This window comes from Tubulanus polymorphus, chromosome 9 (assembly GCF_964204645.1).
Source record: "Tubulanus polymorphus chromosome 9, tnTubPoly1.2, whole genome shotgun sequence".
In the NCBI taxonomy this organism is placed as follows: Eukaryota; Metazoa; Nemertea; class Palaeonemertea; order Tubulaniformes; family Tubulanidae; genus Tubulanus; species Tubulanus polymorphus.
In genome coordinates, this window is record NC_134033.1 from 9,498,399 (window position 1) to 9,515,405 (window position 17,007).

Genomic DNA, 17,007 nt, shown 5'->3' on the forward strand with positions numbered 1-17,007 from the left:
TATTTGAATATTTGAATTTGTTAAACAATTAACATAGTAATTGATTACTAATTTGATTAAAAATTATATCATAATGAAGTTAAAAATACATAATTCATTTATCAGTTTTCATTCTTACATTCTTTTCATTCGGAATAATTTATAATTTCAAATTTCACATATTTTTTTAGCACCAACAACATTTACTTAGGTGTTTTAGCTAAGTATATAAGGCAATTCATTCAACCACTGGAGTAGCTCTGGCCAGCAGAGGCATTTTGAAAATGCACCTTCGTCCACTCTCCGGGTTTCTCCTTCGGTTTCGAATTTCGAGGTTGGTAGAAATTACATTAGGCGCCTTTAATATAATGTGATTTCTACCAATCATTGAAGGAGATCCCGGTTGACGTGGGTCTCCGGGGGTGTAAGTAGAAATGACGGGGGATAAGCGTCCCGTGGCGCCTTTCAATAATGGGATGCTTATCCCCTGAAAACTCTGTAGGTCGAGGATAGGGCAATTTTGCTAAAACTTACCGTAAAAACATTGAAATATTCCTTTTAATCACGAGAGAATGATGACTATCCTCCTGTCGTCACGGCCGAGCTAATTTAAATAAACCTCGTTTTCAGCAACTAATGAAAACGCAGTAATTCAATACCAGCTAACTGGCTTGTGTGTGTTGTATGTACTGCGTGCTTATTATAACAACAACGTTGTGCAACACCTGTTTGATTAATCAATATTCAAATGAAGCACTCTCTTATAATAATATGTAACAGATGTACTGTATGATTGTAGTTGTTTATAAAACGACTAAGGTCATTTTGGATTCTAGATATTCATTATTTTTATTTTTTATTTAATCAACAATTTCTAAATCATGATGACCGTCTTCATTTTTCCCATGATATATTATTTTAAATCCTACTAAATCTTTCAATTCCTCCATACTCAATGAAACCCATTTATCGGGTAAAAACACTTTAAATTCTCGTGATGTACTAACATTACAGTAGCTTAAATTAGCTGATACTTTCTCTCCATATTTAGTTTTTATCTTTTCTAATTTCAATATTTTATGTTCAATTTCTTTTGTAACATCAACTAACTTTTTTATTTCAAATTGTTTTTTTGTTGGTTTTATTCTGTTATTTATTGTTGCTAAGAATGCTTTTCTATCTCCCATTTATTAGGAAAAAAAATTACTTGTGGTGATGAGTGGTGTCTCGTCCTCTGATCTGAAAACGCCATCTTCTAATTACTCATGTCAATAACCATGAGTACGCACCAGTATTTACTGACGCATCCTCCCTCGGCAGGGATTCCAACCTGATGGCATCGCTACACTCAGCCACGACACGAACCCCTGCCACACTAGACTGGGTGCTCAGGTACATGCGCAGCTTTGCCGCACGAAAACCTGCGGCACCAATCATATTGCTCGTTGTGAGTAAGTGAAAGTTGGGGGTTTCATACCAGGGGCACAAGGCACGAGGCTAGGTAGGTTTTTGGGTAAAAATGTTGGGTAAAATATATTGGGTAATTTTTTTCTATATAAATGGGAGATAAAAATACAAGTAAAAATGTTGATAAAAATAGAATATTTTGCAAATATTTGTGATACATATGTCAGTAAATCGAATATATCGCATCATGATAAATCACGTCAACATCAGAAAAATGTAATTGATGTTGAAAAAATTGATACAGATGAAAAAATTTAAAAAAAAACAGATTCTATTAAACTGAATGACATTTATTGCAATATTTGTGATGAATATATTTAAAAAAAGAACTACAGTAGACTTCGCATACCTCGGAGTCATTCACCTCGGAATATTGCTTAGCTCAGATCAAATCAAAAATATTTTTCTTAATGCAATTATTTCTTAAATGAAAATCTCCGAGTAGCGCGGAGTTGCATACGTCGGAATATCGCATACCTCAGAATGATTTTTTTAATAAATTGAGTCCTAAAATCGTGTACCTCGGAAATTCTGAACATCGTCCCGACAATATTTTTTCAAAAACGCATCCCTAGCCTACTGCATAACAACTTGAAACAGATTAATCAATACCTGTTCTTGGACGCGACGTGAATCAACATCTGTACTGTGTTACCGCGTGTATTGCGATAGATGTGCTGATGATCATAAGAATTGGAAGCGTGCCAGTCGCGCTAGTTCTCGGCTGTCTTTAATACGAATAGTCAATTGAATGGATGAAGGCAGAGCTATAGACTTGTCACCGCACATCAAACCCACATGTTTTTAAATTCTCTCAACTGGGAAGGAGGCTTTACTTGGTGTACTACAGTACGATGTTTTTATATAAAAGATGACAAGTCAAATCTCCCGGGGGATATGAGGTTTTGATTGAAATAACAATAAAAACCTGTCAGATATGGTACATATACAATGTTTATTCAACATAGATTAGTATAAATTGCCCATGGGCAGTGTGGTTTACCTTGAAAGCTAGAGGTTGTTTGTGGTAAGGACATTGCTTGAAAAATCTTTTAAATTCGTGACTTCAAAGTTCTATCTTGTATTTCATCTTTCTCAAAGAATTATTTTGTAGTCAAATAAGACCAAAAATATACATTTCGTAGGGTACAGGTAGGCGCGGCAGGGAAACTGTTTTATATTTTCAAAGAAATATTTTTCACAATATGAAAAAATATTCAAATAAAATTCATATGATGTCACATATCAGAGGGTGGCTGAATATTTAGTATTGGAAACCTCTTCCAATGTATGGCCGCGGAATCTAAACCGACGCAGTAAGAAATCGGCGTATTAGATCGTTTTAAATCCTGGAATTTACTACTACAATATTCAGACCTCGACCTATACTTGTAGTTTGCTACTTAATATTTTCAGGTCACAAGAAATTACAATTTCTTATAAATTATATCAAACAGAAAACATAGCGCTTATCTTCTGTTGATGAAATGTCAGACGCGCCAGCCAGCAGCGTTTACGGTATCACAATAGTAGTGTATACTGTACGAGCGTGAGTTTGTGTATGCAACAGTCTTTAGCACTCTGCGCGCATGTGGAGGCCTTGTGTAAGTGAATGTTCGCTTGCACTTCAGTGTCAATCAAATCAATCACCGGGTATTAAAATGAAACAATACCTATAATAATAATTACATTCTCATCAGCAATGAGCATTTTAAATTTGCACGTAATACGGCACCTAGTCCAATGAAACGTTCGCCATTCTATGGCTTTTCCATAATTATTTTAGTAGCGCCGGAATTCCCCGTATATCCCAAAAACAGCCAATCACATTCGCTCGTAGAGACAATGCCCCCCAATCGAGGTCATTGCAATTTTATACGCGAGAGCTAAGAATTTTCCCGCCAAAACAGTTTATCGTAGAATTTTAACAAAAGTTGACCATGTACATCGACGGAGGTTCGTCATGTCTTCAAGCGCATCGATTATACGTCGTTTAACCCGAGAACCAATGAAACAAATGCTCACATAAAAAAACGTACCGCGATTTTACATGAAATTGGCTCAATGCCAACTTCATATCGCTCACAAAGGTAAACCAATAAGAAGGATAATTTGCCCACGTGTCAGCAACAATTTTTTTTTATGACAAAATTTGCGGACCTTTCAAGGGAATCCATCAAAAATTCGAGGGTGTTTTATGCTAACAAACAATTGAAAATTCTGGCAGCCATATGGAATGGCTGCTGACCAGCCTTTCCAATAGGGATAGCCATGAGAGAAAGTTTCCTGAGATATTCAAGTTAGGTGCCATATTTATTGGTCAATGACTTCCACTTTTGATTGAGGCGGACATCTCACCTGCCCAGATACTCACACTATAGACCGGGAGCTGGCTCAATTTATTCAAGTGAAGAGAGGAATACCTGTTTATACCTTCATTTGATTGGTATTATGGCAGGTATACAGGATCAGAACTTCTGCCCATGCGCAGCCTGCTAGTTAGACCCTGGTGGCAATATTTTGAATAAAAAAAACTTGAATAGAGGCTACAATGTGGGTCTAAAATATTGCCACCTAGCAGGCAGTGCATCGGCAGAAGTTCTGATCCTGTATACCTGCCATAGTACCAATCAAATGAAGGTATAAACAGGTATTCCTCTCTCCACTTGAATAAATTGAGCCAGCTCCCAGTCTACTAGGTTTTAAAAAATCTACAAAGAACTATTGCTTCCATTGCGCTAACGAGGTCTGAAGGTGATGGCGCACGGCGGAAACTTAGTAAAATATGATGACGTAACAAATGATACAGTAGCCTTTTAACTGGAATCAAATGGAACCAGTGATTTTTGTCTGACTAGCTGTAAATGGAAATTAAATTGATTTTACCTGCTACCCTTGATTTATTTTAATTTGCTGTTAACAGAAATTGGATCAAATTGCAATAGTTCTAAAATTTCTCTAATTAGTAAAAAAGAACAAACTGTGTTCAATTTTATCACTTTATAGGGTCCGATCTAAGGAATGTAGAGGCGCAGATCCAGGGCCATACAGTGACTACAGCACAGTGAAAAAGGGCACCAACTTTGAAAGGGCCAGTATTAATGCCCAGCGAGCGAGTTTGAGTTTGAGTGCAATCATTGGTATCATGCCACTAAATTTGTCTTCACATTCAATTCGCTTTTAGCCTTTTTTAGATATTTGGTCAAAATTGGCCTTTTCTCGATCAAATTTATAGAGCGACAATAATTTCTTTTTTAGAATAGTGCCCTTTTGAGTAAAAAATGCCTTGGATTGCCTTTTATGATTTTGGGCAATTTATTTCATTCACATTTCGCTTTAGGCCTTGTACAGAAAGGCAATTATTTTTAATGACGTACAAATTTCGTGCCCTTTTAGTTTTTTCCCGAAATTTTCAAAGGCATTTGAAAAGTGCGACTACCGCACGTGCTGCATGTGCGATAGTCTGGATCCGCGCCTGCATCATGCTGAACAAGTGTTTTCATTGGCAACCTATGTGGTTGTCTTTATTCGAACCAATTTGAAAGGTTTTTTTGTGCATTTAAACGGTCACTTCTTTGTCTGACAACTTGATCCAATTAGGCATAAAGAAATCTTCATATTTAAACATGACATCTGCCCACGAATATTTTTTGCGTGCACTGCCGTAGTAAATGGTCGTACCATTGGCTAAAAATGCTGAAAAAAATCCGAACGAACCAGTAGTCAAAATTGTGTGGTTGCATTTCGATAATATTGCCATATCAGTTATTTGATCATGTCCCTCAGAGTAAATGGTTCTATCGGCAAGTCCAACGTTATTTTTACACCACACTATATCATTGCTGCAAACTACAAATACAATATTATTGTATTTGCGTTTCATGATTTCGAATGCTCGATGAAAGTAGTCACGTCCTGCAGTTTTCATGCCTCGATTAGTCCACCGTTTATTCATTATATCTCCACGACGAACATGAACCCCTATGTACGTATATGGTTGACTTGATGATGGCCCAGCCTCGATTTTTGCAACAGAATTTTGGATGAAATCAGCTGCATTTTTGTCTATGTTATCAACAAATCTGAATTCTTGACGGATGACATCTGCCATGTACGAGAAGTATCTCCAAGACTGGAAATATCCATCTAATAATAGAGTTCCTTTTTTTGGCAGCAAAAAATGCTCCCTGGAATATTGACAACAATGTTCCTTATATGTTGTGTCACCATACATCAGCCATGAGTCATAAAGCCACCGGCTTATCGAACGAGCCTTACTGATCTTAAAATACTTCCACAAAACCGCATCATCAACAAGATATATATCTGGTTTTCTCACTGACGACTCATAAGCGATGCCTAACAATGAGGCATACTGGAACATGTTGTTGCCTAGCCTGTCCCTTATCTTAACTGTCATGGCGTAATCGCCTAGTGATGAATTTTCAAATTCATATTTCCGTTTGTATTTGTGTAGATAGATTGTTGTTAAAAGGGTTACAACAATAATGAGAAGAATTAAAGCACGCTTAATCCGACGAGATATCACTATATCATGCATGGTTCTTAACTTTAAAATTCAGCATATCTGAAAATGAAAAAGAATTGTACATCAGTTTTAACAAAAAACTTGACCCGTTGCTAAGGTTGTTTATAAACTAAATCCTCAGATAAATCCGAAGTTAACAGTACAGATACAATCACTATGTCAATTATGTTTCTATGCCAACTGCAAAACATGGTCTTGTCCACTCTGTCCGACATATTATCAGTTTAAAACAATATTATCCTGGAGCAGATTCAGGGGCTGATTTTGATTGGAGCGCTCAACAAGAGGCCCACGGGCACAGTGGAAGTAGAATGATTCAGTATTCAAGATTTTACAGACAGATGTTACCAAAATGTTCTTTCTGTTGATATATCCTCACATGAAAAGAAAACAAAGCCAAGCCCATTTTAGCTGCCCCAAAACATTTACAACATGAAACTAGGGGTCCAGGGACACCATGCCCACTTGGGAAGTGGTTTCAAATGCTCAACAATCTAACAATTTCAATATTCAACGCCCCCTGGTGACCATATACAAAAACCAATGACCTTGAAACTAACCACAATCATAGAACATGTCAGCAGCTACGATTTTGTAATTGACTGTGATAACAAAATAAGCCTCGTTACCAATTTAATATGGAAATACTAAGTTATTCAACTATTCAACGCCCCCTGGTGACCATATTCAAAACCCAATGTCCTTGAAACTCACCACAATCATTGAACATGTCATGAGCCAAGCTACAACTTTGCAATTGTTCATGGTAACAAAATATGCCTAGGTACCAATATAATAAGGAAATACTTAGTTATTCTATTATTCAACGCCCCTAGTGGCCATATAGAATAACTAATGTCCTTGAAACTCACCACAATCATAGACGATGTCATGAGCTACAAATTTGCAATTGATTGTGCTAATAAAATATGCATTGGTACAAATATAATATAGAAATACTAAGATATTGTATTATTCAACGCCCCCCTGGTGGCAATATACAAAAACCAATGACCTCGAAACTCACCACAATCATAGAACACGTTATAAGCTAGAACTTTCTAATTCATTGTGGTAACAAAATATGCTAAGGTATCAAGATAATGTCGAAAAACATTTTCCCACCTACGAATGAGTACTGATGACACCAAGATGGCCGCCAATTGCGTCATAATTGGCTGATCAAAAATACCTAACCCAGGTATAAAACTGATAAAGTAACTGCTAATGTTAATTTTAAGATATCATTTATATCAAATCTATCAACATTAACACTTCCCATTTTGAATACTTTTTTTAATACCATTGAATAACCAACAGTTCCAACTGATAGTAATGCTCCATTATATAATCCAGTTATTATCCACTTATTATCACTCATTTATTTATCAAAAAAATTACTATCTTCAAAATATTTAGTTATCTTAGTGATGATTAATTCAACATTTATTTCATTACTAGTTTGATTTGTATATATTTCAATTATTATTTTTTTAATATCATCGATGAAAAAATCTTCACCTAATTCATAAAATCTTAAAGATTCTCTAATTAAATTAGTAATCTTTTCTACATTAAAAGTTTCTTTATCTATTGTTTTTTCATACTCAAATGTTGTTTCATTAGAAAATGTAATATTTTTGATATGTGTAATTACATCATTAATGTTAAATTTCATTTCTTTCTCACGTTTAAAATCAAATCCAAAACATATACTCGGTCCAACAGTTATATTCATTTATATAATGAAAAAATTACTCTCTACATCTTATAAATAATTCATATATCACAGGAAAGTTATTCAAATTAATTAAATAACCATTATGATTTCTTATTTCTAATCTAAAATTATTAAAATGTGGAATACAAGGTTTGAAATCACATTCAGTTAAATTATAATTTATTTGAGTTCCAAATTGTTTGACAATGGTAAAATATTAATAAACCAGAATTACAAATTGTATCTTTAGTTGCTTCGAATGTTTTTGTAGGATCAATTAAATTACAATAAATATAGTAGTGCGTAAAAGGTATTATATTTGGTGTAGTATAAACATTTGAATAAAGTATATTTGGATTAACTCCTAGCATTTTAGCTAATGGTTTTCTTACTGCGAATTTATATTGTTCATTGGTTAAATTTATTCCTATTTTATTAGTACTATCAATTTTATTAAATTTAATGTTAAAATTGGAATCACCTCTAATTTGTATTCGTGCTTTTCTATTAATTTCTTGAGCTAATGTTTCTAAATTATATTATCCTGGTGTTAGCATAAGTTGAACCCATTTATGATTATTTTTATTAAAAATTAAGAAGACTCTATGGTCATTAGTTTTATCTGATACATTATAAAAAGAGTTACATAAACTTATATTTACTAATTTCAAATCTACACAATTCTTAAATTCTCTATCTAATTGTACTAATAAATTATGAGATTTATAATTTGTAAGTCTTCTAGAATCAACAAATATTCTGCATTCTTTTAATTCTACCATTATTTATAACATAAAAAAATTACCACTCATCACCACAAGTAATTTTTTTCCCTAATAAATGGATGAGAAGATACCATGTGAAATTTGTGGTGAACTTCTAAGAAAAAGTAATATGGCTCGACATATGAAAAAACATGATGAAAATTATAAACCCCCTAAACTAAACTGTCCAAAATGTAATAAATAATTCTCAAGAAATTATGTTAAAAAACATTCAGAGAAGTGTAAAATTAATGGCGCAACGGCTAATGTTGATAGTAATGAAAGAAATAGTAATTCTGCTGAAGTTGAACCTGAAGTTATTTGGAAAAGTCCTTTCTTATTCTATGATAAGGATAATATAAAAGATTATTTCTGTGAGCCTTGTCTAATGAAATATAGCCCTGAAAATATAGAAGATTGGGAGAATCATCAATTTCGTAAAGCACATATAGATAAAATTTCTAATAAATTTGAAACTGAATTCAATGAAAGAAAAAATAATTTATTAGAAAAAATAAAATATGAGAAAACGTTACCAGATAATAAAGAAACATTTGAAAAGTTAGAAAAACAATATAATGAATTAACAAGAAAAACATATTATTGTAAATATTGTAAATTGATTATTACAACAAGTAATTCAAATCTACATAATAGAACAATAAAACATAAAGAAAACGTAAGAAAATACCAGGAGCTTAATGAAGATCTATTACCAATAAATTATAAACGAAAATGTCCACAATGTAGTTATGCGACCTTAAGGCAAGAAGGTACTGTGTTATTTTGTAATGAATGTGGATGGCAAAAGAATTTATGGAGTGAAGAAAAAACTAGAAATTTTCTCATAGATCCAAAATTAAATTATCTAGATGAAATTTTTAAAATATTTTCTATAGAAGATCATACACCAGAATATATGCAATGGCTTAAAAAAATGAAAATAATAGAAAATAAAAATGGTGAAATAACTAAAAAAGATATTATAAAAACAATTATTCCGTCAACATTTAACACAAAACAAAAGAAAATGTATTAAAAAATATAAAAAAAATATTCAAACAAATATTAATGTATCATTTGGAAAATAGAATAACAGATCAATAAATTATGAATTCTTTTTAAATAAGATTGTAAATTATTTAAACATAGATATTATAATTCCATGTGATGAATTAACAAACAAAAAGAAACAAAGAGAGCGAGATGAAATGTGGCGCAAGATAGAACTTTATTTAAATAAGAAAAATGAAAAGGAAGAAGAACCTAAACAAATTATACAAGAACAATTAAATGAAAATGAAGAAGCCAATAGTGATTTCGATTATGATGATATTGATTTCATGTTTTAATGTCCATAAGGTAATGTTTTTATACCATCATCTGAAATATGTCTTTTATCATCAAATGGATTTAAACTAGTTTTTTCAACTTCATTAATATACATCTCGTGATCTTCTGATCTTAAACAATTCATTTTGTGTTTCATTACAATTGAGTTATATAAACACTTTATATAATCTTGAAATTCTATATGTTTATCAACCACATGTTTTGTTATTCCTTTTAACTTTTTAGCTTCATGATCTTTTGTTCTATAACTGTACATTTTACTTCTTATCCCAACAAATTCAATCATTTCATCACCCCCTAATTCATCTTTAAACTTACCAGGAATCTTTTTTTTATCATTGCTAAATAGTTCATGATCTTTGGGATAATTGCTAAAATCAAAATGATTTTTTAATGTTTTTAAGTCTTTTGTTATGTCATTTGTCTTGATTTTTAGTATGTACGCGTCAGTATTGAAGCAAATTAATGGAAATCCACAGTTAAATGTACCATCTTCAGTTGATAAATCATAAACATAATCTGATGGGTTATATATTTCAAATAAATCTTTAACTTCTTCAGTTAAATCTTTTTCTGTGTGGCTTAGATTAAAGCAATTTGGTTTAGATTTAATCAATCCAATATTCATATTGAAGCCTAATGAATTACATAATATATTTAACCCTGATATAGCAACTTTTCCTTTCTGTGCAAAGGTTATCTTTTTATCCTTTGTAAATTTTTTAGCACCTTCTGCTGCATAGAATCCAATGAAGAACCATTTTCTTAAATTATTTTTTGCATTTAATACATAATCTGGAACTATCTTTTCTTTTGTTGAAGTATTACTTTTCACTATTGCATGAATATAGAATTTATCATTATATTTTATAGCAAAATCTTTAGGATTATTTACAAGTAGTCTATAAACTGCTGATGATTTCATAACATCCATGATTCTAAATGTTTTATGTGAATAAACTTCTTCACAGAATTTCTTAATTCTTTCTAATAATTTTAAGTCTTGATTGCATAAATACCAACAATATTTATTACCCCAAACATAATTATACACACCTGCTCAACCATCACCCATGAAAAATCCTTTGATAAAATATTCTTTTTCTTCTAATGTTTCGGGTTCTATATTATAAATATTATCAATTATTTCATCAAATGACATATGATTCATTCTTTGGAAAAATCTTTTATGTAATAATTCATCTCCAATTTTTATATCAGTTGGTTTTATTTCATCGCCATTTCGTTTAATTAAACTATGATCTTCTGTAACATCTACAAATCCTAATTTAGTTCTAACTCTATAGATTTTCTAATTTGTTTTATGCCTTATAATATTCTTTAATTTTTTCCATCCATTTCTTGTCCAAACATCCATTAATCCATTTATTTGTATTAATTCTTTTTCACCATATGAAATATAACATTCATTTTGTTTTGGAATTATTTCTGAAATTCTTCTTACCAATATTTTATTATTACATTTTAATAATATTGGGGTGTCAGCTGTTACAGAATCAAAATATAATATTTCAATATGCTTTTCCCCAAAAAGTGGTTGTAAAACATTATAATAAAAATCATACATTAATAATTTTGATACTTCTAAAACAGTTGAACCAATAAATATAGGTTTATCAAATTTCATTGACGTTCTTTTTAATTTAACTGCTGTTAAATAATCTTCAAATCTTTTATTTCCTAAATGTCTAGGATTGTAAATGTCTTAATCTTTCAGAATTATTTACTAATTCAATATCATTTCTATTTCTAATATTTTCACATGTTTTACCATAAAAACTATTAATCATTAATTTGAAGAAATCTTTTTCAAAATCTGTTTTAGATATGGTTCTCTGTTGAGTATTGAAATCTATATATTTTTCTAACCACTTTGATTGATTAAATTCAATATATCTATGTACTTTCTTTAATTTCATTCCTTGTTTTAGATAAAATTTTAACATTCTATAATGAACAATATAATTGTATTTATTATTTTGAGTAAGTATTAATTTTTCTGTAAAAACATGATCTTTCGGTTTTATTTTCTTCTGGTATTCACTTAAATAACTATCATCTACAGTTAAATGTTCTGGGCAATAAGGTAAGTTTCTTGTTTTAAACTTTATTTTTTCAGGATATTCTAAATCAACTACAAAGAAATAACCAATTGGTGCTTCATCATTTTAAACTCGCAATTGCGCTTTCCCAATCAGTTTTATCATCATTTTCAACTTCTGTTAATATAAAATTTTTATATGGTTGAGGTTGCATCATTGCCCAGCCATATAAATTATTGGCGTCAATATATAATAATTTATATTCATCATTTGCTTTAAAATATCTATCTCCCATAACACCACTAATTCCACCTCTAATTGATTTTTCAAATAATAAAACCATATCTGGTTCTTTTAATAAATCTAATTCTACATTTGTATATTTTAAACCACATTGCCAGGTTAAACCAGGACTTGAATAACAATAACAAGGATCAACATTAAAATGATTTAAATTAACTTCTCTAAATTTTTCAAATATGTCAGCCAATATCATAACATCTGATTTAAAATATAAATCAACTAATTCACCATGATTTTTCATCTTAAAATGGTTCCAAATATTTAATGTTCTATTAAACAGTTCATCTTTCACATACTCCTCTTTTAATTGATCATAAAATTGATCTTTTAATAATTCTGTTACATTAAAATCATTGTGTGTTTTATAAAATGAATAAGGAATTGCGCCTTTATATCTCAATAATTTAAAATCTTGGTCATTTGGATAATAATATCGAGTTATAACAAAATCATTATCAACTAAACTTTTTGATAAATTATCTAATGAACTTGCTAGAAATCTATAAGAATCTAAAAATCTAATGCAACCAAATTGAAATGAAATGTAATTTTCAGATGTTTTAGCTAATAGTTTAAAATCATATTTTCTTACATTTACACCATTCATAGCATTATATTCTTCTATTTCTTGATTAATTGAACCCAATTTCCTTGATAATTGTTTTATAAATAGATGGGTATCATAACCTGATAAATTATGAAATAATATTGGCACGAAATTAACTTTCTTAGCTTGTAAATTGCAATCTTCATGAGCAGCTCCACGATATTTTGAATTTAAATGATCATGATCTCTAACTTTTTTATCAAATGAATAAAAACGTTTTTCACAATAACAACAATGAGTTGCATAATTAAAATCAATTTCATCTTCTTTTGTCATAACTATTCTTTTATTTTTGTTTAATAATTTTGCAAAATCACTTTCTAATTCAATCATTTTATCACAAAAATCATTAACTACATTTTCACCTCTAAAAGAAATATATTGACTTTCATATAATTCAGGATAATTTCATTTTATATAAATTCCATAAGCAGCAGCTCTTTGATGAACTTTTTTAATTGTATTTATAATTGGTGGGTCTTGTATTGTGTCTTCATTAAATTCATTTCCTTTATCCATTGATTTTAATAATTGTTTTTTGTTATATATTTCTTTTCTATCTTGATCAGTTAATTCTTTATTCAACGATTCAAAATCCCCATAAATTACAAATGGAACAATATTCTTAAATTTATGATTAGTAAATTTCAATTCATAATCTTTTTCTGTTGGCATTATTAATTTACAAAAATCTTTATTATCACATAATTCTTTATGTTTTAATAATGTATTCTCTGTCATAAATTTAGATAAACATTTTCTACATAGATAAATTCTATGATGATGATCACTTTCTGTTCTAAAGAATAAATCAATTTGTTTTAACCACATATAATGTTCATTTTCATCTTTTTTGTAATATAACAAATCTATAGCATTTTCATCATCATAATATTCTGTTAAATATAAAGCTTCCAATGTATAATCTTTAATATTTTCACCTTTTGTCTTTGGTAATTGCATTAATTCAAATACATTTATTTTTAAATTATTAACTTTTTCTATTTTAGGAATCATTTTTATAGTTACTGGATATTGATCAATTTTATATAATGTTTCATATTTCCGGAAATTTGTTATTCTAAAACTATGCGTCATATCTTCTGTTGGGTGTAAACAACTAATAATTGACCATAGAAAACATTTATTATCTTCATTTTGAACATTTATTACTGCTTTTGTTGTAAATGGTAATTTAATATAAGATGATGCTTTAATATCCTTTTCTGTTGTAAAGTTTGAATCATTTTTAAACATTTTATTACTTTTTGATGTTTTATTCCTTTTTGTATTGTAAACATTTAAATCTAAATATATAATTTCATTCAATGTTAAGCCAGAACCCTCAAAATATCTTTCTTCAATATGACGTTAAAATTCATAAAATATTTTTTCTAACTTCTCTTTTATTTGCGTTTTTGAAATTATTTCTTCAGAGAGTGTTTGAATATTATAATCCATTTTTTCTTCTGACTTTATAAAACTTACTTTCCCAGAGATACTAATTTTTGGATATTCAACATCTGTTATCAAATCTAGTATTTTTTCTATTTTTTCATTAAATTTACTATAATCTTCTATTGTTGTACCTTTAAAAAATCTAAATATAATAGCCGCAGGACCAATTTTACTATGTAATGTTTCTAAAATTTCAATTGTATCTTTTATTTCTAGTGAATCAATATAATTTCTAACATTTTCCATGTAAGGTTTATTTGAAATGGATTTAGTTTTTGAATTTGTTTTTTTTTACTTTTTGAGGTTTATCGTTAAAATAATCTTTTCCTAAAACATTATTACTCAAATTTTGGTGGTGTTTTTGTGATTCGAGATGTCTATTATAATTCCTTTTTACTATAAATTCATTACAGACTTCACATTTTATTTCATCCACATTCATATTTTCTAATCGTTCTTTTCTTTCATTGGAATTTTCTGAAGTTTCAAAATCTATAACATTTTTTATATGATTTGAAGATTTTTCATGATGCGATTTTTGAGATTAATCAATGTATTTTTTACAATATGGACAATAATATTGATTTTCATTTACATCAATTAGTTCTGTCTTATTCTCTTCCATTTATAAGGAAAAAAAATTGCTTGTGGTGATGAGTGGGGATTACTTCCCCTTGTATATAACAAGCACGCTATTAACCGTTCTCACCCAAGCCTCACAGCATCTATTTATCTGGGCACAGTTGACACGCAATCACTGTACTACTACAGTAATAGCAGACGCGTTAATAACCGTTCTCAGTAGAGACTCACTGTATCGATCTATCCACGCGCAGATGTTGTTACGCGCACTCACTGTATATGTGTGTCACAGAGCAATCGTCCGTTCTCACTAGAGCCTAGCTGTGATGAGTGGTGTCTCAACCTCTCAACCTCTGGTATGAAAGCCCACTTTTCCAATTACTTGCACGTACCCACGTAGGGGGATGGGGGTTTTAGAAATCCGTACAGGGGGAGGGCAGGGGTGAGCTCAAAGTGTACATACTTCTCTCAAGGGGGGGGTGGGTTATAGTACGTAATTAGTGCACGAAACACAATAGGCCTATGATTTTTACAAATATCCCGTATATTTGTTGGGATTTCCTGGGAATCCCCCCGTCTCGGTCTTTCACTTTGTCGATTCGGTAGGCCTACATCGTCATCGGATCTCTAATGAATGCTGGTGATTTTTTACCATGGATCCTGAAAAATTCACTTTTACAGGGAGGGGGGTCATTCATAGAAGTATGACGCCAGCAGGGTTACAAAAAAAAAAACGTACAGAGAGCGTACATGGTGGGAGGGTTAAAATACCCGGAAGTCAAGCTTACACGTTTTATGCACGGCCTCTAGGCCTAAATAGGACCGATATTATTTGATTTTAATTTAGCTCCATGGCCTAGGTATATTAGGTTGGGCATACAGCTCACTTGCGCGAGAATATAGGCCTACCAGACACTGATATCTTTCTTAACCCTTTCGCTACGTGTGACGTTTTGGAAACGTCATATGAGTGACACGTGCTGTGCGTATGACGTTGTAGAAACGTCATGCACCTATTGATTTATAACTCGAACGCGTACACAGCAAACAGTATGGAAACGCATGTAAGACAAGATAGTTAGCTTTCTAAACAACAGATGGCGAAAATGCGTCAGTAGTTGGTGCTGTCAGCCTGTTGAGCACATGGTAATTTGCGCGGGATTGAGATGGCTCCCCACTTACGTACCTCTACCAGCGGAAAAGGATATCCCATATCAATTGAATTTCTTTCATCCACACTGTAGCATCAATCACCAAAGACTGAGATAGGCACTTGGGTGAAAAACTGAAAAAAAAAAATTTCTAACCCATCCTGACCCCCCCCCCAACACGCCCCCCCCTACAGAAAAGGCTGTTGGTATGATTTTTTACTGATTTTCACTAAATAACATCATAATCTTCGATAAAAACGCCAAAAATCGGGGTTAAAAACAATTTGAAAAAAATCGAATTTTTCGGAAAATACCTTACGTACGGGGCGGTGCAAGCGTGTACGCAGCGAAAGGGTTAAACATCCATCGAGATCATGGCATCACTGCCATTATAACACACACTTAAATACCGGCCCTTAATACCTTGTTCTGCCAATAGGATTTGCTGCCCGAGCAAACAGACTACGATGCCTTGCTACAACTGGTCTCACTTGTGGTAGCTCATCCAAGTCAATTGGTCTAGTACTATTGCCATTAGTGCTAGAACAAGAAGAGGTAGTAGGTAGCGTACTGGTATTAGTCGAAGACGTTGTCGTTGTAGACGTATTTGAATTCGTACCCTGCCTCATTAATCCCTACGACAAAGTGTCAAGTGTACTTCGGATAATGTTTATGGCTTCCAAAGCTTCATGTGGTGAGATTGGAAATTCTGACATGATGAAAATTGACGAATAATAAGAGTAAATTGTAAAGAACGAGAATTGTATAGCTGCGCGAAAAGATTTCTGCGACGACCTTGGATGCCACGTCAATTCAATTCAAGCAATATTTATTATCTTTGTAACCGCAATCTGTGGGAACCAGTCTATCTTTTGTCATCGTTGCTCGGGTGGATGTCTATCGTTATAATGCTACGCCGTTTGAAAGGGAACCAGTCTATCTTTGATCATCGTTCACTCAATGATCATCGTTTTTAGATTAACATCATCAAATGTGATCAAATAATATCGT

General features: G+C 31.5%; 1 protein-coding gene across 9 annotated transcripts in view; it reads right to left on the bottom strand.

Annotated features, from left to right (window-relative positions):
• Positions 1 to 4,107: 4,107 nt before the first annotated feature.
• LOC141910898 (galactoside alpha-(1,2)-fucosyltransferase 1-like) overlaps positions 4,108 to 17,007 on the bottom strand; it is a 35,472-nt gene continuing 22,572 nt past the window's right edge. For 4 of the 9 annotated variants that reach the window (XM_074801777.1, XM_074801776.1, XM_074801772.1 and 1 more), the window contains 2 exons: positions 16,420 to 16,536; positions 4,108 to 6,034 (listed from right to left, as the gene is read on the bottom strand). In XM_074801777.1, the coding sequence (XP_074657878.1) occupies positions 5,006 to 6,007 (1,002 nt within the window). In that variant the 5' untranslated portion in view covers positions 6,008 to 6,034; positions 16,420 to 16,536 and the 3' untranslated portion in view covers positions 4,108 to 5,005. The remainder of the gene's footprint in view (positions 6,035 to 16,419; positions 16,537 to 17,007) is intronic. The other 5 variants (XM_074801775.1, XM_074801774.1, XM_074801771.1 and 2 more) reach the window with 2 other exon arrangements.